At 34.0% G+C, this 27,841-nt stretch overlaps 3 protein-coding genes across 4 annotated transcripts in view; 2 read left to right on the plus strand and 1 right to left on the minus strand.

Moving 5' to 3' along the window:
- The first annotated feature begins 1,796 nt into the window (after positions 1–1,796).
- On the plus strand, positions 1,797–13,883 carry LOC128219848 (integral membrane protein 2B-like). The gene is made up of 6 exons (XM_052927967.1): positions 1,797–1,967; positions 4,444–4,611; positions 5,089–5,295; positions 7,271–7,381; positions 7,911–8,070; positions 11,730–13,883. Exons 1-6 carry the CDS (start codon positions 1,893–1,895, stop codon positions 11,804–11,806), a joined length of 798 nt encoding a protein of 265 aa, XP_052783927.1. The 5' UTR covers positions 1,797–1,892; the 3' UTR covers positions 11,807–13,883.
- A 1,212-nt stretch (positions 13,884–15,095) lies between these two features.
- LOC128220104 (dynein regulatory complex protein 9-like) lies at positions 15,096–23,611 on the minus strand. Its single transcript, XM_052928368.1, is given in 11 exon segments — positions 15,096–15,753; positions 16,518–16,619; positions 16,896–17,012; positions 17,730–17,819; positions 18,174–18,305; positions 19,227–19,282; positions 19,285–19,337; positions 19,755–19,883; positions 20,314–20,558; positions 20,825–20,971; positions 23,498–23,611. Coding segments are annotated over 10 exon segments (1,176 nt in total). The 5' UTR covers positions 20,966–20,971; positions 23,498–23,611; the 3' UTR covers positions 15,096–15,642.
- Positions 23,612–26,906: 3,295 nt separating this feature from the next.
- Positions 26,907–27,841, plus strand: part of LOC128219911 (cadherin EGF LAG seven-pass G-type receptor 2-like) — a 58,695-nt gene continuing 57,760 nt past the window's right edge. For both annotated transcript variants that reach the window (XM_052928074.1, XM_052928077.1), the window contains exon 1: positions 26,907–27,064. The gene's annotated coding sequence lies outside the window, so the exon portion shown is untranslated. The remainder of the gene's footprint in view (positions 27,065–27,841) is intronic.

Below are 27,841 nucleotides of genomic sequence, written 5' to 3' on the forward strand. Positions count from 1 at the left end.
ACTAGCAGCAGTACACTCCTTCTTGAATGTATTCCACAATGTGTTGTTTTGCGTGGAAGTACAGTATCTGCAGTGAACTGGGGAAAAACATCTTTAGGTTGGGTATCCATGCTTTCCAAGTCAGCTGATTCTTAGAGGCGAATAAGATGGGGTACAGGTTTTCTTCGGTCAAAACATTGTCATGGCTACTTTGACCGGGGATCGAGGTGCATTTATTTGCAAAAGAATGTATGTTTATAATTGTAGCAAATATATAGTCTGGATGTTGTCTAAACGCTTTGGAAAGTAGACAATTTGTTCGCATCCATTGTCTTGCAATGTTTCGATAGAGTTGTTGCAAATTGGAATAGGGTATCTGTGGGTTTAAGGCCTAGTTTAAGGAATGTTTGGCATGATAATCCCCTGCTGTGCATCTCCTGCTAATTGCACTGGTGTCACATGTGCAGTAGGGGCCAATTTCCTGTGTATTCGTTTATTGGCTCAGGGCAATTTATCTATAATAAAACTTCCAAAACTGCACAGCATGATACTCAGATCGGAGATCTGATAAGAGGGATCAGGGCAAGTAGATTAAGATCAATAATCAGAGGTTGTGTACTATACAGTTTTGTTGTTGTTTTTTTGTGGGGGGGGGGGCACTTATAGAAGACTTAAACTATGTCTTTAATGCAGAATTTGAAGAACAGTTAATGTCGGGTAGGGTAAATTTTCCTGAGCTCAAAATAAAATATGTTACTGTTAGGGGAGGACATTGTGTAAGGAAAGTTTTTGAAAGTTTTATTGGTCAAGGCTCATTTCGAGCATCTGACAAAACAATGCAATACAATAAACAATATTAACATTTAAATATGTTTAAAACAAAATAATAATGATAACGATAATGGTTTAAGTGCAATTTACAAGATTATTTTTTTAAAATTCAAAGATGGAGAATGAGACATATTATTATGATTATAAAATTATACTGTATCATGTGAACAAGCCTACAAGGAACACCGGCATAAAATACTATTAAAACAAAAGCATTATTTTTTACAAGATAAAGATAATCTTAACAATGTTAATTCATTTGTACTATTCATAAGCTAATCAAATTTTAAAGTGTTAGGGTGATAGAATAATAAAAAGAGTCAATATATTTTTTTCTATCTGAATTGAAAAATGAAAAAAATGAGGAATTGTTTTACCGATTTATGTTTACCGTTATGGCTATATACATAAAGAGCCAGCATCTGATAAAATAAATATATTTCTTATAAATAAAGGTGTTTTGAAAAATTAAATAGGAGATATAACAAGTTAACAAATCTGAACTTCTTATTTTAATTACAAGCAATTCGAATAAATACAAAAATAGCTCTACTTGATCTGTGTGACGTCATGGGTGCAGGATGAAGTGAACCATTTCACAAGTGAACCAGTTCCTAAGTGTACCATTTCAGGACCAAGTGAACCACATATGTATTATATAGTGGCTATTGTGTGATGGCACACTGCCTGAAAGGTGATATTAACTAGTAATTATCGCCATTTGAATGCAACGCTTCACACATTTGCTACACTGTTAAAGATGTTTATTTAGCTGTTATATAGAAATTGACTTTTAAGCTTCATGACAATTAATATAGTAGCTATTTTATGATAGTAACATAAATACAAGAGATGCATAAATATTAAGAAGTTTTCGATTGATGCTGGGATTGGACCCATACCAATCAGGTGACTGGCTTCCCTGTGCAGTTGAGATGTTGTGAGGTTCACTTAGTCCTGGTTCACTTGGGAAGTGGTTCACTTCGTCCTACATTCGACGTCATTAAATACGGAAGAGGAAAAACAAAAACATTGACCTCTCTGAAAATTTTTCATTTGATTTTGTTTGCAGACATTAGAAGATGACAATCATCAAAGTATCGAAGGATGGGAAGCTGTTGGCGAAGAAGAAAGTGGATGAGACCACGGTTCCCCTCGTGAGTATTTTATTATATAACATTGTCAACTTTTCCTGATAAGGGAGACAATCATTTGCCAAGAGACAGTTGATTTTCAGATTCAGATTTTCATTTTCAGCTACAGATGATGATAATGAGTAGCATTCCTCCTTTCGTTTCGATGTTGAGTAAATATTTAAGAAGAAATTTATATCTCATAAATAATTTGAACTTAGGTTCTCCTTACTACCTAAGTGTGGAGTTCAGTTCCGAATCGTAGCATTCATACTTCCTGACCAGTGAGACATTATAAAATTTCCGTCCAATCTTCTTTTCTTTAAGGCTTAACATCATTAAAAAAGAAGCCTGGACGGCATTTTAGAATGACTACCTTCTCAATCTGACTGGAGGTGCAACGATTCAAAAATTCTATATGATCCGCATATAAAACATTTATGCTACGAAAACACAACATTGTAATTCCAGATGTATATAATACCTGTTATTACCAGTCAGACAGACAGATGATTTAATTGGACTTACTAATGGACATAGTTATCAGTTAATATTGTTTGTGTTTGGAATTTTTTGCTGATTTTTGAATATATTAAAAATGTTTGTTAAATATTTGAATTTTCTAGTCAACACTCAACAGACCAACAGACAATAAACACACAATTATACATATTCGATATGGATAATAATTGATGTTATGTTATGTTTTTTGTTTTATTTATTTATTTAAGTTTTGTCAACAGAAAGTTTCTGTATTAAAGTTGTGATGTTTTTCGTTAATAAGAATATGTAAACAGGAAGTTTTATTCATTGAAATGTGTACATGATGAAACACTAATCTTGTTCTTCATAATTGCAAGGATTAAACACCCTTTATATATACATCTTATATTAAATAGCAGCAATAAGTAAAACATGATCAAATAAAAAATAAGCAAATCGACATGTTTTATATTGGAAATGAATCAAATTGAGCTTGCAGTGAATCGTTGCAGGTCTAAATCTGACATTAAAATAGACGTTTCAGAGTCTTACTAAGATTTTTGTTTGGCAACACTACATTTTATCACAGAGGTTTCTCTTTTTTTAAATTAATGAATGTCATTGTTCATCAATCATTCAATGTATTGCCATCAATTATCTTACTCATCAGATAAGCATTAAACTGTAGGGTTAGAGTTAAACTGTACCAAAATATGCCGTTATCCATCTAAGTCTGCATCTGAGAAAGAGATGGACTTTAGAACATTCAAGGCATTATAAGCTCGTCTGCTATGTACTTGAAGACATTGGTAATTTATCAATACCTGCTATGTCACTTGAACAAACATTGCATTGATCCAAGAAGGGTGGCAAGAATGACTATCCGGGTTAGTTTCCTGCATAATTTAGACTACAATCATGATGTGTAAATAAGTACTTTCTTGGACTTGGTAATTTCATTAATTCATGAAGTTATTCATTGTATGGTTTAACGTACATTTTAATTTACTTAACAATGGCCATTAAAAAGTCCCATCAAGATGGAAAAAACCCAAAGCTATTGCAAGCAAGGAGCTGTTGATATCTAAAACCCAACTTCAAAGATGGCAGTCATTATTCTGTCTCTCTTTTGGCCTTCTTACTGTTGTAATTCCTGCAGTTACCTTCAAATGATTGTTTAATTGTTGCAAAAGTAACAGTCGACGCTACAGTCTGTTACCATTAGTCTGTTCGTTATCATCCTTTTAACAGGCTAGAGAAAAACAAGAAAAAAAACAATTGGCCAGTAAGCATTTCAAGTGTGTCTTGAAAGAAAACAAAGGGGAGATAATGTGCCTTGCATAGAGGTGTTCAAATTGCCCTTATGGCCACAGCTTTATAAAGGTGTAATTGGCATGAAGCTTAACCTAGTTCAATCATAAAAAAAAATATTTAATAATAATTGTGGATGGACAACCCCCAAAAATATCTGATATTATTGCTTGGAATCAAATTTTTAAATAAGTCATAATGCTACATAATATTAGGAATTTAAGGAAGCCTGGAGGACATTTTAGGCCTAAAAAAAATACATTTGGTTCGGGTTACCCGACCCTACCTACGGAATAGGCGCCGACCCTACCGTTTTTATAGTCAGTTTGAAAAAAAAATGAAAAACTAAAAAAAAAAAAAAAAAAAAAAAAAATCGTTTTTTTTTTTAATTGCATTTTAATATTAAGTTTAAACCTTAAATGCTTGTACAGAAGATAGCTTTAACACCATTCTCCAATGATGAAAATTATATTCTTATATAAAACCTAATAAAAAAAAAAAAATAAAAAGCCTACCTACCCTACCTATTTTTTTTAAGGATGTAACCCTAACCAAACAATTTTTTTTTTAGGCCTTACCAGTGCAGGGCTTGCGATCTTGTGTTAATTTTAACCACTGCAAGTACACATGTTCATGTTGACATTATGTTTGTTTTATATAGATTTTTTTTTTTTGGTTAACCAACAGTTGATAACAATTTTTTTAGACACCAGATGGCGGTGGTGGACCGGGTCTCATTGCACTGACAGTGGACTACCAGCCTAGCCGGCGAACAAAAAATGTGGTCAACATTTTCCTGTTGATTCTCGCTCTCCTGGTGCTTGCCTCTACTGTCATTGGAGGGTTTTACCTGTACAAATATATGGCTCACAAGGTAAAATAGGGCCAGGGTTTTAATAATTGTTTTAAAAGTCCATGTTGATGTTATCAATTTATATGTACCGGTAAGAATAAAAGTGAATTGCATAAAATGATGATCAGCTGATTTTCTCCAACAAACATAACTGTTCAACAGGATCACTTTTTTTGTTTTGTTAATGTATAAATTGTGTTGTTTTCTCCTTTGCTGAGTTTGAGGAAATTGTTTTTAAGATAATCATGACAAACAATGTTTTGGTTTAAGCAAGTAATGCACACTCAGATCCATCAGACTCAACATACAACCCAGTACATGATTAGCTTAACAGCTGTGATCTACACAACAATAAAATATAATACAAACAATAAGAATCATACTTGGCATCCTTAACTTATTTAAACCTGTACTCAAGTTTCCTGACAATTTTGTACATCTATAAAAATCTGCTATGAATCAGATAATAAAAAAGCAAAATATTTTTTCTATTCTCAGCACCACAAACAGAGAGTGACGATAGAAGTTCAGGACCGTCCTGTTTCCATGGCGACCATGGCTAAGCAGTCCCGCACATCCCCTCCGATGGTCAGCTACACCATGTATGAGGAAATTGATGTAGAACTGGATACAGAGGTGGAAAGGATCGAGGTGCCACAGTTTGATGAGTGTCGGCGATCTCTGGTCATGCATGACTTCTTCAATGTGAGTATTTGTGACCTGCATAAATTTTAATTCAATGTACCTGTTTTAAGATTCTAGTTTGAACCATATTGTTTGCCATTGTAAGTTGGCTTACTGTTAAATAACATTTACAATGGCTTTTTTAATTTATGTGACAGTTTGGTTGTGATATGAATAATTATTAGGCCAGTTATTTATTCACACCTAATCTGTACTTCTTTTTTTCTTTAAATTAAGTCTTTAAGCCTGTGTTAGTAAGTGTTTGTTAATTTGCCTTTATTTTTGACAGTATAGTTTGTCTCCTGATCTAACAACTGCTGTTTTAATCAACCGATGTAGACATAACTAGTTAAAATCAATAAAGGCTGATTGCCATTTTACCATGGTAAAATGGCAAAGTTCTGCCACCATATTGGCCAAAATAGAATTATATCACTAAATCTGGTTTACAGATAATACAGTAGAAAGGTTCCCATTAAATTATTTGTACATTTGTAATGGCAGTAAAGTATCAAGTTCAAGTCACTAATTGCCACTTGCAGTACATGTACATCACTTTAACTTAAGGGTTCAATGCAACATGGACTTAAGTCATAAAAAAGTAGTAGCAGTTAGGTCTGTCTTGGCCTGAGCCCACGAATAACTGTCAAGTTTCAAGTTTATTTAAAAGAACTCACATCATGAGACAAAGAAATATTTGATAAGAAACAATGCTATTTTAAGGAAAGAACAGACACATGTACACATTTTTATCACAAGCCGATTATAACAAGAAAGACATGTATATGTGTGAAACAATGCTTTATAAAATACAAACATCAGATATTAATAAGATACCATGAAGTCACATGTATGTCTACTGGTAAATTCACAGTACTGGTATTACTAATAAAAAGGATTGTTTATCTAAACAGTTCTTGTTGTTTACTTTCTTTATTGGTTTAAATATCAGAGTGTGTACTTCAGATTCAGAAACATTTGAAATTCTAAGTACAATTTTATCTGGGAAGTAAATGCTTTATTTTAAAATGCTTTGTGTATCACGTTTGAAATAAGTGGCATTTGAAGTACTTCCTGCATCCATTGAAATGTGCTTATAAATATGATATGCTGAAATGTACATTCTGGTATGTATCTTGAGATTGTTTCCTACAATGAGATCCAGATTTTATTATGTAAACTGATATAATTTTACCAACATTTGACTGATTGTGCTTGTTGGTGCTACAATGTTATAAAGTCTCTCTGACTGTCATGTCAATCGGCTCTGACATGATTACAAGGTACCTTTCCGATGGTTTAATTTGTATATTTCCTGAAATTATTTAATTGTTTCTAGCCCTATGTGATTATCTGATTATGAACTGTTTCTTACTACAAATGAGTTAGAGACTAATATAACTGTGTAATTCATTTTTAAATCTGTTCATAACAGTTATCAAGAATGCATCCCTTGCATTGGCTTGCATTTTTAGCTCACTTGAAGTAGTCAGGGTATCTTTCCCATCGCCTGCTGTCAGTCGTCCTTCAACTATTGCTTCAACCACATCAACTCCTAAACCACATGGTCAATTTAGATGGAACTTCATTTGGATGTCACTTGAATGGTGCCTACATTGTTCAAGAAATAGTTGCCGGTTATTGTGCTCCTCAACCACTACAATATTTTATTTAGCAATACTCAATCATAGTTTCATCCCTAGTTACATGGCCATTAACCAATAAACTCATTCATTCCAAAAAATAAAGGTTCAAAACTTTCATTATGGCCCTCTTGTTATAGATATTCATTCTTACTAAATAACTGAGAAAAACATACATTTTGTGCACAGTGAAAAAGAAGTTGTGTTGATACACATATTTATTTTTATTGTAAGAAAGATGGGTTCTCAGGAGAACACAATGGGTATTTTATGACTCAGGAATGGATGTGGAACTCATATTGTTTCTTATCTTGCCCTTATCATATATTTATGTGTATGTGTAAATATTACAGAACTACACAGTGATTGTGGACCAGGACGATCAGGAGTGTTTCATCATGCCTCTCGATCGGGAACATATGAAGCCACCCAGGTCCTTCTCTGAGCTCGTGCAAAGATATGCTGTGAGCAGAATTGGTTAATTCTTTAAAGAGTATTCTATAGATAAGTCACTTAATGTCGTAAAGCAAATCATTTTTTCCCCACTTTTTAAAAAAATGTTTACAGTATTTTCAAATGGTGATCTTTGCATAGCTTGGGCACAAGAATATGGACCTTCAGTCTTTGATATTGTTTAATAAATAATTATATGACATTTTACTTGAAAAAATATCATTATATATATATAATATAAAATATATAAAAATAAACAACCTCATATAATTCCTAGAATAATTGACCAAATTAATACATTTTACACTCAGAAATGTGAAAGACTAAGCTACAAGAAAAACAACTTTTATTGGCAATTTGTAAACTCATCACATTTGTAAGACATGCAATTAGCCTATGTGATAATATCCAGCTTTTAACTTTATAATTTAATTAGTTTCCTGTATATTGAAGTGAACATGTTGGGGAGTATTATGTCTTGTATTGAGAAAGCCTGGGTTATCCTGCATGTAAATGTTAAAATATTTCACACTTTTGCAGTCTGGCTACTACATGCCAAAAGTTGACGTTGTGCGACGTGACTACGAGGTGATGCGACCAATGTTGACTGACCTACAGTTTGCTGGCAATGCTATCTCAGCTGAGTGTCTCGGACTCGACACCTACATGCTGCAGAAGAAGGACCCAAATCCAGTTCTCGGTTGGTGACCCACAATTTTTAGCTCGACTATTCAAAGAATAGGTGGGCTATACTACTCCCAGTGTCGGCGTCGGCGTCCGGTTAAAGTTTTAGGGCAGGTTAAAGTTTTAGGGCAAGTTGGGATTTTCACTTAAAACTCCAATACCTTTCATTCAATTGAGTAAATACTTCACACAGTTGTTCAGAGCCATCACATGATGAGGTTAGATAACTCCATATTATTCTTTACACAGATTATGGCCCCTGATTGACTATGAAACTCAGGTTAAAGTTTTAGGGCAGGTTGGGATATTTATAAATAACTTCTATACCCTTTGTTCAATTGACTTAATACTTCACACAGTTGTTCAGGACCATCACACAATGAGGTTACATAACTCCATATTCTCCTTAATACAAGTTATGGCCCCTGATTGACTTAGGTTAAGTTTTAGGCAAGTAAAAGTTAAGGGCAAGTTGGGATTTTAATAAAAAAAACTTCAATACCTTTCATTCAATGCACTTAATAAAATTCAAAATTATTTACGACCATCTTACAACAAGAAACATAACTCCATTTTAACCCTAAATACAAATTATGTCTCTTGAATATATATTAAAAAAAAATTAATTTCTTTTGACAGGCACTTTTTATGCCCCCGAAGGTGGGCATATTAAAATCGCACCGTCCGTCCGGCCGGCTCTGTAACTTTCCCTTGTATGGACAGATTTTAAAATAACTTGCCACATGTGTTCCACATACCAAGACGACGTGTGGCGTGCAAGACTCGTGTCCCTACCTCAAAGGTCAAGGTCACACTTAGTGTTTATTCACAATGGAGTGCTGCATATATGGACATAGAGTATAGGTTGTCGTGTCCGGGCTGTAACTTTCTCTTGTATGGACAGATTTTAAAATAACTTGCCACATGTGTACCACATACCAAGACGACGTGTCGCGTGCAAGACCCATGTCCCTACCTCAAAGGTCAAGGTCACACTTAGTGTTTATTCACAATGGAGTGCTGCATATAAGGACATAGAGTATAGGTTGTCGTGTCCGGGCTGTAACTTTCCCTTGTATGGACATATTTAAAATAACTTGCCACATGTGTTCCACATACCAAGACGATGTGTCGCGTGCAAGACCCGTGTCCCTACCTTAAAGGTCAAGGTCACACTTAGTGTTTATTCACAATGCAGTGCTGCATATAAGGACATAGAGTATAGGTTGTCGTGTCCAGGCTGTAACTTTCCCTTGTATGGACAGATTTTAAAATAACTTGCCACATGTGTTCCACATACCAAGATGACGTGTCGCGTGCAAGACCCGTGTCCCTACCTCTAAGGTCAAGGTCACACTTAGTGTTTATTCACAATGGAGTGCTGCATATAAGGACAGAGTATAGGTTGTCGTGTCCGGGCTGTAACTTTCTCTTGTATGGACAGATTTTAAAATATCTTGCCACATGTGTTCCACATACCAAGACGACGTGTCGCGTGCAAGACCCGTGTCCCTACCTCTAAAGTCAAGGTCACACTTAGTGTTTATTCACAATGGAGTGCTGCATATAAGGACATAGAGTATAGGTTGTCGTGTCCGGGCTGTAACTTTCCCTTGTATGGACAGATTTTAAAATAACTTGCCACATGTGTTCCACATACCAAGACGACGTGTCGCGTGCAAGACCCGTGTTCCTACCTCAAAGGTCAAGGTCACACTTAGTGTTTATTCACAATGGAGTGCTGCAAATAAGGACATAGAGTATAGGTTGTCGTGTCCAGGCTGTAACTTTCCTTTGTATGGACAGATTTTAAAATAACTTGCCACATGTGTTCCACATACCAAGATGACGTGTCGCGTGCAAGACCCGTGTCCCTACCTCTAAGGTCAAGGTCACATTTAGTGTTTATTCACAATGGAGTGCTGCATATAGGACATAGAGTATAGGTTGTCGTGTCCGGGCTGTTACTTTCCCATGTATAGACAGATTTTAAAATAACTTGCCACATGTGTTCCACATACCAAGACGACGTGTCGCGTGCAAGACCCGTGTCCCTACCTCAAAGGTCAAGGTCACACTTAGTGTTTATTCACAATGGAGTGCTGCATATAAGGACATAGGTTGTCATGTTCGGGCTGTAACTTTCCCTTGTATGGACAGATTTTAAAATCACTTGCTACATGTGTTCCACATACGAAGACGATGTGTCTTGTGCAAGACCCATGTCCCTTCCTCTAAGGTGAAAGATACAGTGTTTATTCACAAGGGAATTCTGAATATAAGGACATAACAGTGTAGGTTGTCAAGTATGGGTGGTATTTTTTTATGTTCAGAGGCAATTTAAAATAACTTGCCATATGTATTTGACACGTAAAGGCAAGATCAACTTTTCATGTACTGACCTTGTTCGTAGGTCAATGTCACATTCGGGGGCATTCGTCACATACTGTGACAGCTCTTGTTTACATTCTTAACCAGTTTTTTTACCAAGGGAAAACAAGGAGGGCTATACTATTTGGTCATTGAATTTTTTTTATTATTACTATTTTTTTTAAATTTTATTTTAATTTCTTTTGAAAGGCATATTTGTTTTTCTTTACCACATTTTCATAATGGGAAATCAAGTTATTTGAATGACTTGCGTCATTTTTCGGGTGGTGGGAGGGCAGCATCAAAGTCACCTTATGTATTGAATAATTTTAGTTAGGTTTGACATAAATTGACCAAACTTGGTAATATTACATTGTTATTGTATTCACTTCTAAGTCAAAGCGGCGAAGTCGAACGCGCTGTCTTACGACAGCTCTTGTTACACCTATGGTCAATCATCTGTGGACAGATATAAATATCATGGATAATGATTACCATGAGGAAAACTATCATAAGTTTTTGGTTCATGACAATTTGATATTAAATATTTCCCATTTAAAAATGACATTTATTTTTATCCACATTTATATGGTCACAGGTGCATTTGATTTTCTTAATTTGTTCAAGTTATGAACAAAATGGAATATGTTAAAAAGGTAAAAATTACTTTGTGCCATAAATGCCACAATTTTACCTGATCTTCATTCAACTTGTCTAGTGTTTTTTTTTATTTACGACCAGTGTGAGTCTGGTTCATCTCATGTAAGACTAGGTCAAAAGGCCAAAGATATAAAGAAAGTTTGTGTCAAAGTTTCTGTTTCCTTTCATGATTTCAACTATGTTTATCCAATCTTCAAGAAACTCAGTCAAAATATTGCTTAGTGTAATATAAAGGACCAGTGGGTCATAGATCAGCCCTATTAAAAAACTAGGACAGACCAGTGGGAATATGAGTCATCTCTGATCTAAACTTGGACAGACCAGTGGGAATATGCGTCATCTCTGATCAAAATTAGGTTAGACCAGTCTGAATATGGGTCATCTCCGCTCAAAATTTGCTAGGAACAGTGGGAATATGGGTCATCTCTTGTCTTATACAAGGTCTGACCGTTGTGAATGATAATTTTATCGCTGCTCAAAACTAGGAGTGGGTCAGCGGCACTAACTCTTTCCTCTGTTAATATAAATCCTTCTGCAAAATAACAATTGTCAAAATAAAAAATCCAGCTTGTTTTAAAAATTTGCCTGGAAAATGTATACAATTGAGCATAGATGAATTAAATGAAAATCTTTCCTTCATTACAGAGATAAGGTTCACCTACATGAAGACTTACGGTTTCTCCAACCTGGAACAACTCATCAAAGAGGTCATTCACAAGTAAACATGGTGACTGCCTACCATGGAAATTGTGGAGGGATAGAGACTTGATGTTATGTCTTGATAATGTTCCTTTGAATGGGTGAAATTTGCACAGCTTTTCACAAGGGCTTGTTTCTCAAGGATATGTTCATAATTATTATTATTATAGAGTATGTGCATACAGTATAGTTTTCTCGGATGTATTATTATATAGTGGTCACATGAACATACTGTCAGATGAATGAGCATCTGTTGTGTTTGGGAAACTTTAATACTTATCTATTTGTTATGCACGTTTTGTCTTTTGCAGCGTGTTAGAAAATTTATTTTACAGCAGACCATTATAATTGGAGAAATAATCAAACTTATAAGCATCAAATGAAGTCAAACTAGCTTTCGTCATGGATCATTTTGCACATATTTCTTTTGAAATCTAACATGTTGTATTTGATATTAAGAAACTATGAAAATAATGTGTCACAGTAATTCATGGTGCAAGTGTTCTCATGAACATATACCAGTATTTTGTCTCATTCAAGTTCAACAGTGTTTTGCCTTAGTTAAGCGCAACAGAAATGCTGCATCTCTTTTAAATTCCTCAGTGTATGTTATTTTGAAATCCAAAATCCATTGAAATGTATTTTACAGTCAAAATAGTCTTGTTTTGGCAAACAGTCCCAACTTATATGAAACATTTGTTAACATTTACAGTTTAAACTTGAAAGCTTTATTATTGTACACATGTCACTGACTGTTACATAAACCTATGATCTCTCAGTGTTATTTCATGTTAAGGGCTGCCTCTAAAACTGTAGTAACTGTTTTATTCTATTAAAGAAGTTAGTGCAATCTTGTTAGCAACCCTCCCTCAAAGAATGTGTTTAGTGTTGAAAATGTTAATAGTCAAAAGGACGGGTATATGTGTGTACATGCAGAATTAGGAAACAAGCAACAATACAACAGCAAACCTGTGGGTTCAATAGTTTGTGTTTGGTCCTGAAATCAGCTTTGAGGGCTTTTAATTTGAGACTTTTGATCAGTTGTAGTTTGTTTTTTGATTGGACATTTGTATCAATAGCAATTGGAAGTGCCATGAAATAAATATTAATGACTTTAGAAGCAATTTGAAAAGGGGTTTGTGGTTTGTAATGTTGTTGCATTCAATGGTGTCCTATATATGAAATGACATTTAAGATGGAACTGGATACTGGTAGAAGTCTGTTCACTTTTTCTCATTAGTTGTGCCAATTTGATTTGAAAAATGAATAAGTTTTATAATCCTGAAATCTTCCCCATTATAGATAAATATATCCCTATATTGTAACAACATGGACAACTATTCATCTGTCACTTCAAAATTCATTTGTATTGTTTTTTCAAACTATGATGTGTATGCCTTCTGTTCTCCTATTATTTGAAAAGTGTATATATATTCAATATGTTGCTTCTTGTATGTTTCTGTATTTTATGAGTCATTTAAATGAAGATTTTTACTGTCTGATTAAAAAGAAACATAAATCAAAGTGTCAAGAGTAAATCATTTACTGTTTTAAGTTTGAAAAATATAACAGAAGGCATAGCAAATGAAAGTGGTTCATACCAAAGATTTTGCAGTTTGTTTAAATATTGCTTGGAGCAAACCAACATAGATTCAAATAAGTTATTTTCCTTGCATATTTGGTATTCAAAAGGCTTTTGATAATGTTGTTTTAAAAGTATGTGATATTGCCAATTTTTGACTGTTTTTTTTTCTAATTAATACCTATTTCAACCTATTTGATTTTCTTGTTAAATGTTACTAATCCCTTTCTGTTAAAATAAAATGTTATTTTTTTATTCCCTAAAAGGTGTAGATCACCTGATCAGTTTAGTATTGGTTTTCGTTATTAGATAGTTTGCCAGTTCTCTATTAACATTGAAAAGATATGAAAAGATATAATTTTACACTTTTGTAAATATTTTTTGTGTTAAAAATAATGAAATATCTATCATTTGTAAAAGTTGAACAACAGAACAAGTATTCGACATGTTTCCGACTCATCATGTATGATTTTTCTTCTGTATTTTGTCTCTGTAAATAAACACTTCCATATACTAAATGGTTTTGTTATGTTCATGACAGTTTTATTTAGATATTACATTTAAGGGTTTTACAAAGTATACTTGTCGTCCTGGTGTTATTATCGTCGGGCAAAATTTTAACATGGAACTCAAAATATTTACATGAAACTTGACCAAAATGTAGTGTTACCCTTGACAAGATGTATTAATGTACACAAGTGTTTGGTTTTTATCCCCCGTCTTGAAAAGGCGAGGGGATATGGTAATGGTAGGCGCGATTCCGTGCGTGTGTGTGCGTCCGTCCGTCTCACATTCATTTCTTTGCATCTCCTCTTACATTTCTCATGCGATTTCTACCAAACTTTCACAGATTGATGATCATAAAGTGAAGCAGCGCATATTGTCTGGCTTTTGCGATTTGACCATTTTTGAAAGAGTAATTGCCCTTTGCTTATTTTACATTTAAAAAATTGGTTTATTTGCAAATCCTCTTACGTTTTTCAAGCGATTTCTACCAAACTTTCACAGATTGATGACTATATAGTGACGCAGCGCATATTGCCTGGCTTTCGCGATTCGGCCATTTTTGAAAGAGTTATTGCCCTCTTTTTACATTTAAAATTGGTTTCTTCACAACTCTTCTTAAGTTTTTCCTGCAATTTTTACCAAACTTTCACAGATTGATGACTTTATAGTGACGCAGCGAATATTGTCTGGCTTTCCTGATTTGACCATTTTTAAAAGAGTTATTGTCCTTTCTTTATTTTACATTTAAAATTGTTTTCTTCGCAACCCTTCTTAAGTTTATGACTATATAGTGACACAGCACATATTGTCAGGCTTTTGCAATTTGACCTTTTTTGAAAGAGTTATTGCCCATTCTTAATTTTACGCATTTCTTATGTTCCTGAGAAACTACCCTTACCATTGATTGGCTTTCGTTACAAAAAATGTCCCCATGAGGTGGGGTATATCGCTGTCTGTGACCGCTCTTGTATCAGTGGTCAAGTTATTTCCTTGGTTTTATTAACAAACTAGCATCAGTGTCTGCTTGAGGTATTTTTGCAGTAAGCTGCAATGGTGATATAAAATGATTGGTACCAAATATAGAAATGGAAGAAAAAGAGCAGGCTAAAAGGCGCCACATCTCATTTGTGGAGTTTTAGGTTAAAAAAAGCAGGTGCTGCAACACAGGAGTTCCAGCTGTAACATAGTCTTCCATTGGAGAATCAGATAATACACTCTTTCATTGAGTTCTTTTGTTTTATTTCACTAAAATGCATTTTGTGTCATGTTTAAACACAAATAAGTTTAACAATTTAATATCACAGTGACAATAAAAATATTAGGTAAATATGAAATATTCATGGCAGAAATTTACCAGTATTTACGCCAGTAATACTACTTTTCTATACCAGTTATTCAAATACATGATTAATTGAACAAAGGATGAATAACTTGTATCAACTTGTCATTCTATTTAATTTAAGACATGTATACATGTACATTTGTAAGACACAATAAAGTCAATTAGAAATTGAAATAGTTTAACCTTTGTAAAACATACTCTTTCTTTTAAAAAAACCCCGCAAGATTGATTTCTTCATCAGCAATTTAAAGAATAAAATTTGCAAAAACATGAAAGAACTTTACTTGACATTGGCAGATTTTATTTTTATTTAAAACATAATATTATTATTTTCAGTCTTTGCAAAACAGCTGTTTCCACTGAATGTATAGAAAGGAGAAAAATACTGCAAAATATTAAGAAAGAAGTCCGCCACAAGTTGTCCCATTTTACTTCTTCTTTTTCTTCCCTTTCCCTTTCTTTCCTTTTTTCCCCTTTTTCTTCTTGGCATATGGGCCATAGCCCTTCCGTACCATGACACCACGCCACCATGACTGCACCTGGAAGAGAAAGAACAATGGTTTTGTTTATGTGTGTGTACGTTTATTTATATTCGCACTCAGGCCTTGCTCATTCGGCGAGTGTTCCGGTAAGATTGTTTCATTTTAGGTTTTTGGAGCAGAGGCACAGACAGAATGTAACCCTGATTAGAGCTACCCTGGTTCTGTAACGAGCACCAGTGTATAGCACTGTCACTGTTAACCTCCCTCCCTAAAGACAAATAGTATTTTTTATCGGAGAGGCTGGGAATCAAGCCTGCGACTCCTGGATAGAACAGTCAAGTGTGTTACCTCTAGACCACGGATCCACCTTTTTATTTTTAGTTCTTTTCATATTCAAATCCTAGCTTGACTGTAAAGACAGCTGTAAGTTTATATGCATCACTCTTGAATGGTTGGGTGGAAACCAGTACTGATGCACGTTTTAAGATGCCAAGAGAACTTTCCACGACCTCTTGGGCGAGAGTAGGATCTCTAGACCACTACATCATCATCAGCCTTTATCAAATTCTTGACCGTATTAGTTAACATGTATCAAAAAGCATGGTCAATTTATACTAGGATGTACTGGTTCCACTTTATTCATGTCTAGTCAATGTTTCGCTCTGAATTTTAGACTGACTGTCTGGAGGGATAGCTGAACCATTATTTTAAATGATCATAGATGCAATTTCTGGCAGATCTTACACTTATTTCCTAGATCTCACTTATTTTGAAAATCCTGTGCATGGCTGGGCAATATCTGAAAGTAAGCATGTATTTACCTTGATGGAAGCCTTGAGCTCAATAGCCTCTTGCTCCTGTTTGCGGCGAGCCTTTTCTTTCTCGATACGGTCCTCAACCACCACCTGTTCATACTCCCTGTACTGTAAGGGTATGAGAGGAAACAGTACATGAATTATATTGTAATTACACAGTTTTATGTTGGACTCATTTTTCTTTTCATCAAAAATATGAATAAGTTTGAATTTTGAATTTATCTTAAAAAATTTTTTATTTATATTAATAAATTCACTTTATTCTTTGTAAAAAATTGGGCAATTTCACTAAATAATTTCAATGTACAGATTAATACTAAGTAGCTTGATAAACATTTGCCTAAAACAATATAATCCATTAATGAAACAAAGGTCACAACATACAAGTTTAGTGAGTTCCTGGAGTTTCTCCAAATCCTTGGCCTTAGAGGCTTTGAGAACCTCCAGCTCGTGTTGTTTGGCCTCCACATCCTTCTCGTATTTCTCCATCCAGAAATCCACCTTTAAACGCAGAGGTAAGGTTAGTTTGGGGTATCACATGTCTTACATTGGAAATGTATGTTCACATGTAAGCTCTTATAGGATCCTAAAAACTACGTTTATAGATTCTTTTTCTACCCGTTCTTCATGAAAATTTGTTAGAGTGTCTGTCTGAAATGTTTGTTGGCGGGTTGCATATATTTTCCACATTTGGTCCTGCATGCCTGGTTAAATTGGGTTGCTGTCTTATCTTGCAAGCAAGCAATGATCAGTATGTTTTATCATTGGTATGCCATGAAACATAGCATACATAAATATGTTGCTCACTGCTTGGAGAGACTATTAGGAAAAACTAGAATTCTATCGTTTGGGAACAAAAATCATTTTCCTACCAAACGTTACCATGACTTTGACCTATTGACCCCAAAATCAATAGTGGTCAACTAACCATGATCAATGTGCATATCAAGTTTGAAGCCTCTGATGTAAACTTATTATTTTTGATGTATATCCCAATGGCTTCTCTTTTTTCTATCCTTTTGACATTTTTAGAATGATAAAAAAATGCAATAACAAAATAAATAAAAACCAAAAGAATAATCTCAATTTCGCATGAACAATGTCATTACAAAATTTGCATATTACATGACTTTCTGAATACCTAAAACTATGTGTAGCTTTCAGATTTGAGGTTCACAAAACCATAGATAAATTCACATACAATGGATTCAGTCTCACCTTTCTTTCAAGCTCTTGTTGATGTGTTCTTAAAAACTGTTCTATCTCTGAATTACAGCGGACCTCTTCATCTGTCTCTTGCCGTAAACTCTGCAAAAAACATCATCATTTTTGGAATAACTTATATACAGAAAAAAATAAGACTGTCAGATACTCTTAAAACATTGAGTGGTAAAACTCTACTCAGTTCTTAAAATTGACACTCTGCTTTTTGCTGTTTGAATTTTCCCATTCAGTAACAGGTAACAGGAAACTGCCAACTTTGTTATTTTACTGTTGACTAGAGGGTGGGGAACTGAGTAAAGACAATTTTGCCTTGCATGTTTATGCATGCATGTATGCACACCATAAATGGACAAATAGAAGCCCCAAAGAAATATACCAGTAGTCTTATTTTATATGAAATGTTTGATAACATATGTCATCAAGTATTGAATGTAATACCTCAATCTGTTCTTTCATTTCTTTCTCAGAGAGGGCACACTTCTTCTGAGTCTGTGCAACGCTGACCTCGGCACATTTCTTGATGTACTTGCCCTCCATGTTGGTCTTAGCCTTCATCTCCTGTAGCTGGTCCTAAAGTAGACAGCAGAGTTTTAATGATAGGTAACCACAGATTATATTTTTGTATGATGTCAAAAAGAAACTATGTAAAAATCTCTTCCTTCAGAAATCAACTTCCTTGATATTAGATTGTATTGGTAGTGATCCATTATACATTTAAATTCATATGTATGTGTCTATATAATATTTCTGTTTCAATCAACATCATTTGCTTTGCCATTGTTTCTTTTTTTTCTTTATTTTATTTTTAATACTGATAAAGGTGTTAAGGCGATATATAATTTTATGAACAATATCATTTACTTGTTTATTGCTTTATATAAGCTTATTATGTCACAGCTGTACATATATAAGCTGAGATAAAGCACTACCAAGTCCGTGTCCTACCATGATGCTTATGTGTCTTTTAGAAGTCAAGAGAATGTTACTCCTGCAGGGCCTGAACTATTGACCTTTTTAGTGAGAGGCAGATACATATTTGTAGCATTAGATCCTCTCACCCATGGTCCAGCCACTAAGCCCTTATATGTGTTGAAATTATGGTTGGTTTACGGTAAAAAAATACATGGAAACACACATTATACATGTTTCATCGTAAGGATTGAGCAGATAGCTGAAAGTTAATATCCTTGCCCCAATTTCTCGAAACTTCTTAAGTCCCTTATAACAGGATTAAGCTAATCTCACTATTTTTGTTGTTCTATTAAATGTGTTATATTTAATTCTTCAAGATTTTTTAGAAATTATGTAGGAATAATCTGTATGATTATCAGAATCAACCATTTTTCATTTATTAAAATCCATTTTCAGTATGTATTTTGGCTAATTGAAATAAGCGACTTAAGCCTGTTAAGCTTAAGAAGTTTCGAGAAATTGGGGCCTGGTCAACATCTCTCCTTCTATGGTTAACATTAATTGTCTCCTATATTGTACCTTAAGATGGGCTATCATTTCATTCCTCTCTTGAATCTCTTTCTCCTTTTCTTTTTAATATCCTGTAGCTGTCTCTGCAGCTGCTTCACACGCTTCCTTCCGTTCTCCTCCCTACAAAGTACAATGCAGTCAAAACACACTTTTCAGGTAATAGACAAAATTGATAACTGAATATGCTCAGGTAACCCTTAAAAAATACATTATTACATTTTACCTTTTATGCCACTGATTGCCTCAAGTAGTTATCAGCCTTCTCATTTCAAACGCAAACAGTCCATTATGGCAAAAGGCAACCATTTATTAGTGATCTTATTGTATGATCATTTTTTAGTGGGTAAATTTCATAGTTATATAATTTATTTCCAAAAAAAGAGACAACAAGTTAGAATTTTCAAACAAACTCAATTTAGTTAGTGACTAAAATGCAATGTTTTACTAACATCCTTGATCTCACAATATTTTGTTGTATGCATGTTAATAAGATGGTCATACTACATATAGTTAACTCTAAATGAACATGGAACCTACTTGAGAATAGTCTCCTGCAGTTGAGCTTTTCTTGTTTTCTGTGTGTTGACAGCATCTGCCAGGACCTTGAATGTGCAGTTCTGGATTAGCTCTGAGAGTGTTTCAGTCATAACACCCTCAAGGAATAATCTAAAAGATGAAACACAGAAATATGTTGATAAAGAATAGCAAAAGACTATCAGTATGAGCAGCAAAGAGTTATGAGAGGTAACAAGGACTATTGAAGCTTTACTAATAGAAAAACACACAAGGTGACAGAGAAAGTTTAAATTATTACATATACTTTTCTAATAACCATTTTCTCAGTGGATATATTAATTTTGACGAAAATACACGAAGGGTAAATAAAACCTTACTCTGGTTTTGGTTAACTCAACACAAGATTTTATATTCTGAAAATGCATGTGTTGAATGCTGTCAGACCTATCAGTATAGACAATTTCCTTAATCTAATGTTGTGCGATTTTTAAAAAAACCCATAAAACTTATGGAAAAAAAATGGTTCAAACTTCAGGAATGACTGAAATGTTTGTAACACTGTATACTAGTAAAAATATACCTGTCATCCTGTATTTTGGACATGTTATCACCAGTAAGTGGATTCTGACGAACACTTCGTGTGAAAATGTGTGTGCTGTTCTTCAAGTCTCCTCCAAGTTCCATAACTTCTCGCTCCATATCAGTCAGCTTACCCGTGTTTCTCGTGCTTTGTTTCATGTCAATCTTCTTGGAAAGAATGGACTGGTATCTTGTCTCTAAATCCCTTTGGCTGTCCAAAAGTTCATTCATTTGCGAATGAACCAGCTGTAAAATTGATTTATTTAAAAATTGTTTATGAATCGGTAACACAAAGTGATGAAGAGTATCATAAAGTCACATTAGTAAAATAAACTTTATAGGAAAAATGTTTCAAAAACTTAATAACAAATCTTCTTTTTAGGAAGTTGTCAAACGTTTACCTTAATTTGATTATACATGTAGTAGTCATCATACATATAGTAAAATTCAAACAAATGAATCAAATTTCATTACTCTGTAGATGTATGTGAATATTAGGTTAAAAATCTTACACTGTAAGCCTCTGGCCTGCCATCATATGAGGCTGGTATGATCTTTCCCAGAACAGACAGCTGATCAACGCAGTCCTCAAGCACCGTTGCAATGTGAATGGCATCTGACCCCTGCAGGGCCAGATCTTCACTTTTACTCATAGTGAACTGAAAAATAAAAATGAAATCATAAGATGCAATAGCATACATTGATAATTACATGTAAGATTAGCTACAATAATGAGCGATCAGGGATACTTTTTTTATTATTTTGACATTTCATGTGTATCCGTGTCTCGAGTCTGTCATAGTAAAAAATCGTCAAAAGACTCGTTGACGGCCATTTAGGTGGACTACATGTAAGATGTGTGCCTGTAACAATATGATTTATGAATTCAGAACTATTAATTTGCTAATCAGTTTATAGTCTGTTAAAAAACCTCACCAACTATATGTTAATTGCATCTGGCCTTGCTGCCTTGTATGTTACTCATCTCAAGAATGAAGTCAATAGCACATCGAGATCATAGGCAACAACAAAGCCATAATTCGATATACCACCATCAATCTTTACAAATTGAAATATGTTTCAAAATTTATAAGCGAATACGAAAATATCTAAACAAATTACACTATTTAAAACTTTTTTACATTCATGCTTAAAACCTGTCTATGCTTATACTTCTATCCTGAAAGCTGGTATGTGTGCAAGAGGAATTTTAAGTTTGTTATTGAAAGTTCTCATACATTTTAATTTCAGATATGTTGCTTGTATCGTGGATACAATATTGTCTTTCCTTTTTTTGTTTGAAAGAAATGAAATCATTTAAAGTTGATTATAAACACGTAAACAATATCGAACAACATATGATAGGTTTACTGTTGTTTTTGTGCTTCGTCTGCATACAATCATTCAGCTTTGTTTTTTGCTTTGATTTGGGTTTAATTAAAAGGTCAACAGAAATAATGATGAATAAGATTGTAATGAAAATGTGCACAATACAGAAGAATGAGTTTTAGACTTTAGCAGTGATTTTCTGTCAAATTAAAAATTAATTTATTACACACATATTTTAAAGTAAATGTAGCGGCTAGTCTAAAATAATAGATAACGGCTAGTCTAAAATAATTGACGTGTTATACGGGATTCTTCCAATCCCTAACGTCTAAACGGGTTTGTGCAAAAAACGGGGGTGTTTGAAAAATATTGAAATTGTTTTAAGTGAAATATTTTATGGTTGAAATTGATCATAAAGGTTTATATTCATATTTTACCATGTAAGTGAAAAGTTATTTTGCAAAAAACAAGCATTTAATGCATTATAACACATCATTTACCTTTCCAATAAAACAAAAGTTGACTGACACAGACAACAATTATGCCAAGCGGAACAACTTGACCCATTCATATTAACTCGGCCACCTCTGACAAGCTTCGAGATAGACCTTGTAAATACAATCTTTACAACTCAGCCATGGCCGAAATGTTCCGATTGTTTTAAAATTGTGCCCTGAAGCCTTGCAGGTGCCCTTCATGTATATATCGTTATGTTTTGATAGAATGAAATGAAGAAAACCTGTCAAACTCATAATTATTCATTGGATATTTATTTTTTGTGAACGGAACGAATATAAAATAACATAATCTGTTAATATTTCTTGTTGTTATGATATTTTATAGACCAGGGCTCGACATTAACGGTGGTCCGATGGTCCGGGACCACCAGATTCATGGTCCGGACCAGTAGAAACCAGTTCTGGCTAGTCCGACTGGACCAGTGAAATTTCCAAGAAGAAATAATTTAATCAGAAATGTTAAGCACGATCCCTGACTAAATCTGACAATATGTATAATCCAACAAATAAATGCAGTGCAAGCAGCGTTCGTTGTTTTTATTTACATTCCCTTGCGCATGCGTTACATCTGCGACCGGAAGTAAACAGCACAGAACAGTTTACGATAGCTGTGAAATCATCGGAATTAGGTCAATCTTTATTGTAAAATTCCAATAACTTATTTTAGCAAATCATTTCGTCCATATTTATAGCATTGAATTTGGTTTTTAAGTATTTATCGTATGCATAGTAAATTAAAGCCATTTGCTAATGTGATTGACAAATTTTAATGTACATTCAAGTCAGATATGTACTATATATCTTTTATTGCTGCCTGATAATCCAACGTATATTCTAGTCAATCCTCATACTATTGTTTCATTGTTGTAATGTTAACCAGTTAAAGTTTTATATTAAAATTAAAAGCTCACTATTATTTTCATCATGTGTGTATATATTATAAACCTTCACAGGCAAAGAATTAAAATCATATCATCAAAAAGTATCAATTTGGTCAGGACCAGTGGATATTAGGTCAGGACCAGTAGAAAATATATCTACTAGTCCGAATGGACCAGTGGATTTAAAAGTTAACGTCGAGCCCTGTAGACGCAATATGCTTTAACCGGAATCCCAATCGGAATAGCTACCCACTTTTAGTACACAACAATTTTTACGTGAAGGTTTTGCCATATCAAAAATCGTAAAAAAAATGTTTCAACGTACAATTATTTGGACTAATGTAGCGGCCTGCAAAGTGAAACGCAAGTATCAAACTTATCAGTTAACTGAAATATGCGCATCAAAATGTATCGTTATCCTACGCATATAAAAACGTTCAAATGTCCATAAACTTACACTTTCTTAGTAAAATCGGTCAAAAGTATATAAATACATCCAAAATGTTATGTTTACATTGTGTTTCTATGCTAATCTCTGTCAACACAACGCTGTTGATATGATGCGTCTCTTTCACACTGACTTTATTTTAATAGACAAAACGTCCACTAAAAATACGGAACAGCAGAAACATCGCTTTGGACGACGTTACATATTAGCGAACAATGTTCAAGAAGATACCAATTACTCCCTTGTTCGATAAAAAATGACACCCATGAGAGAATATGGCAAATTTTAGACCTCGATTTTAAATAAAAATCACAGTGAATGCGCCATTCTTAAATAACGAACTAAGCAAATTCTATTAATCCGGTTTATTTTACTTACAACAGTACTAACATGGAACTTAGAAAATCCATTTGGGGACACCAAACTTGGGAGATTAACAGAATATGGCAATGTGAGTGTATGCGTACAAGAATTTTAGTGAGTGAGTGTGAATGCGTGTGTGTGTGTGTGTGTGTGCGTGCGTGCGTGCGTGCGTGTGTGTGTGTGTGTCATTATATATAACCATAAAAACATACAGTTGTTATTATGTCTTATATGGAAGTATAATTGTTTTGCAATTAGTCACAGGTTTTATTTGTAAACGAATATGTATGTTCTGAATTGTGCCCTTTGTGATTTTTTAAGAATTAAAACTCTGTTACGTGCGCTCGAAAATAGAGAGTTACACTAAGGTTCGTCACGAGTTCCCAGCACTAGTTTTAACCCCGGAAAGTTGTTCTCCGTGAATTGTTCATTTCTAACGTATGTCACGAGTGGTGATGGCACAACCCGAGGTCAAGCCATTATCATCCGCGGAAGCCAACTAAAATTATTAAAACAAAAATATAAAATACGGTCACCTAGGAACTGACAATAAAGACAGCTTAATTTCTGCCAGGCAAAGAAAGTACATTGTCGTCTTAAATAATTGTCCGATCTCGTCTGCTTAGTCAAAGAAATTAGAATATACGTCTTGCCCGATATCTGTTTATAAATGCCTGAGCATTTTTTGCCTCTCAATCCTGTTTTTACTCTCCCTCCAATTAAATCCCAGAATAACGAGAAAACATAAGTTATTATGATGGGATGGTGGAAAGATGAGGAAGCATACTTAGTATAGATAACATTAATGCCTGCACTAGAAATAGACTTTAATTAATGTTATAAATTGGCAAAAAAGCACGACACCGTCTACACTTAATATAAGTTATTGTATTAACCGGTACTGGGTCTGGGCCATACCATATACTTCCTATAGAATGTAGTCACAACACAATGCCTGTCATTTAAAGTCGCCAAGACAAACACAATGTATCAACTTGCTGATGTTGTCAGCTATCATAATTAACATCTTAAGATAAATATTTGCATTGCGTAAGTATCGGGAAGTTTGATTGGATGTCTCTTATTTTGGAAGACATCTAATTGATCGTTATTTCGAATATTACTTCTATATATGGCAGTGTCATTTATTAATTTGAAGAAACCAAACAATAAAGCTCGCACCACCAGTGCCCATTATCGCTCACACGTGATATCTATAAGTTTGTTCTTAAATATGTGTAGCCCTTGTATTTGCTGGCCTAGTCCAAGCCACAGTATTCATTCTACCTCCTAAATCTTAAAGGGACTAGACACGAAATGGTCCCAGAATGGATAAAAACAGTACCTCCCTAAAGCAAACCTAGATTTATCAAAACGAACTAGTATGAGGCTGATAATTTATCATTTTACATGATTAAAATATTATTTCATCGCTGTTTGGGCTGAGTTTTCCCGTTTAAAAATAGCGTTTAATAGTTTCCCAGTTTATAGTGTGGATATATAGCATGAAGTCACGTGATTAGTACATATACATATACCAACGCTATTTTTAAAATTACTGGGATTTACGTGATAGACAAACCAAGTAAATTTCGAACTTGAAAAATACGCTAAAACTGGGGAAGATGCATGCATTGTAAGCGATGTGATATATCAGTCAGGGGCGTAGCTAGCCCTCTATATATGTGGATTCATAATTGTGCTAGAGGGGTCAGGGGGCAAGCCTCTCGGAAATTTTTGAATACCATGGTGCAATCTGGTGCATTCTAGGCGTTTTGGGGTGTTTTATTGCGTACTGGAAAATTGACAGTTTTAGGATCATATAGTCAAGTACTCATACTGCAATTTTGGCTGGTTTTTTTTTGCCAGAATCATGTGGATTCAGCCGCGTACTCGCGTATAGGCAGCTACGGGCATGTGACAGTACGTTAGATTCACTGCGTTATACACGTGGATATAGTTTTTGACAATTTATTTTTCTTGCAGCCTTGTATCTGGCGTCTAGTCCCTTTAAATGCCAGATAGTGGCCTGGAGACAATAAATTGCATTGTATTATGTTATCATGTTGGTGATTTAATGAAAATGAAGAACTGCTTCAACCAAATTACATACGCCTATCATGGCACTCTGAATACTGCAATATAACTTACATAACAAGAAATGGACTTTCTAATAACGCGTTATCACCATCAAACTTGTCGAAGCTACATTTATGGCCGAATGACCAACGCAAGTAACCATAAACTTGTAACTGTAGCAGGTTGTAGCGACATCGTTGACAACTGATTCAATCTCGTACATGGACCCAATAGATCGCTGGTCCGATATGTCAACACGTGTTATTGTGACTTTAGGCATTCAATGTCGAAAAAAGGACATTAAACATTTTTTTATGATTTAGGAAAGTGTAACATTACTGCATATTAATATAATGAATATGATTAGCTCCTCTTGCTCATTCAGATGGGTAATATAGCGCAGACTTCATTATGTCTTAGTGGTTTGAACAATAAAATTCTAATTGACTCTTCAGTATAATTATCTTAAGAGTACATAATTATATATATATTTTCCATATTTTTAAAAAAAAAAATCAACACACAAGGATTTCCATGCAGAACAGAGCCAAGCCCTCATATTAAATACTTTAAAAAAAATAAACTGGACTTAAATCGCATAATTTTCATTATCATTTGGTAAATCATTTGGTAACGATCAATTAATCTAGATAATATTTCGTAAATATATGAAACATATGCTAAACTGCGCTAACGAATCTGAAAATTTCCCCTTAAATACCCATTTAACACAAATTAGAAAAAATAATCTCTTTATGATATTCAAGTGTCCAATTTGCTGTCAACCTATACATCAAAGCAACATTATAACATTTACGGCCCTTATTAAGACAATCCACAAGTCACCCTTAAATATTATCGACGTTTACATCTGGACTCATATTTGAAGTCATTGAAGCAATCGTATAATTTTCCATTTACTTTTCACGAAACTAAACAATGTTTCTCAAGCATATCGAGTTTGTTTATGCCGAGAGATGAACGATGCATAGAAAGAACAGATCATATCGAGACGTCTCTTCCTCAGTTTAGTTACTGAAAATGTGAAGTATACGACATTTCGTGTTTATTTTAGAAGACTTTCGAATACGATATCGGATGTAAAGGCGATAATCACGCGTATTAAGTATCAAGGTAAGCTACATTTTGTTTTCATGGTGAAGATCGTCATATTGATAGTTTTGTTGTATATTATAATGTCATATATTTAACACAGCCATTCAAAAACATTGCCCAAACAAACAAATCGCTAAATCATATGATGTTTTGTTTAATACAAATTGACTGTCATGGTTACGAAGTATATGTTTTACTGTCAATAGTACCTTCCCGTTTTGTGCCCTCAATTGAACAGAAATCACACACCATTAACAGAATAACGTTATATTAAGCTGATTAATTCAGTTTTATTGTAGTAAGTAGTTGTATCTTTTATTTTACATTTTAACACAGTCAAAGGGTTAAGATAAGACATTTTATTTGAAAAAAAGTTTTAGCTTGATACGAAATAGCAACATCTGAAGATTACGGTTGTATTAGATTACTTAAGAACTAGTTTGATTGGTGTAACTAGTAATATTTTATGTGTAACATCACTTTGCAATTATAAGTTGTTGTTTTTTAATTTAATATTATCGAACACAACTGCAACCAACTATGCTACTGAATGGTTAAGCTTAAAGCTTAAAGTGGAATGTAAAGTCTGAAAATGTTAAATTCATTTTGATCATTGTGTACGATTTTATCAAGGACATTTTGTCGTCTAGAATACAATTATGTCTACATCTCACATGAGGCTAAGTGGCTTGAGCAATCGTTCCTGTTTAATCAAATGCATGTAATGCTTGTTTGCAAAAATCACATTTTTTTAATTATGTATATTTTTAAAAAATAAAGTTATTTTATTTTCAA

This window comes from Mya arenaria, chromosome 15 (assembly GCF_026914265.1).
Source record: "Mya arenaria isolate MELC-2E11 chromosome 15, ASM2691426v1".
NCBI lineage: Eukaryota > Metazoa > Mollusca > Bivalvia > Myida > Myidae > Mya > Mya arenaria.

What these genes read in the sequence shown, in the direction of transcription:
- LOC128219848 (XM_052927967.1), top strand. Translation starts at nt 1,893, where the DNA reads ATGACAATCATCAAAGTATCGAAGGATGGGAAGCTGTTGGCGAAGAAG. An exon ending in AGCTCGTGCAAAGATATGCT is followed by an intron (nt 7,382 to 7,910) that starts GTGAGCAGAATT and finishes ACACTTTTGCAG; the next exon opens with TCTGGCTACTACATGCCAAA. An exon ending in GGACCCAAATCCAGTTCTCG is followed by an intron (nt 8,071 to 11,729) that starts GTTGGTGACCCA and finishes CCTTCATTACAG; the next exon opens with AGATAAGGTTCACCTACATG.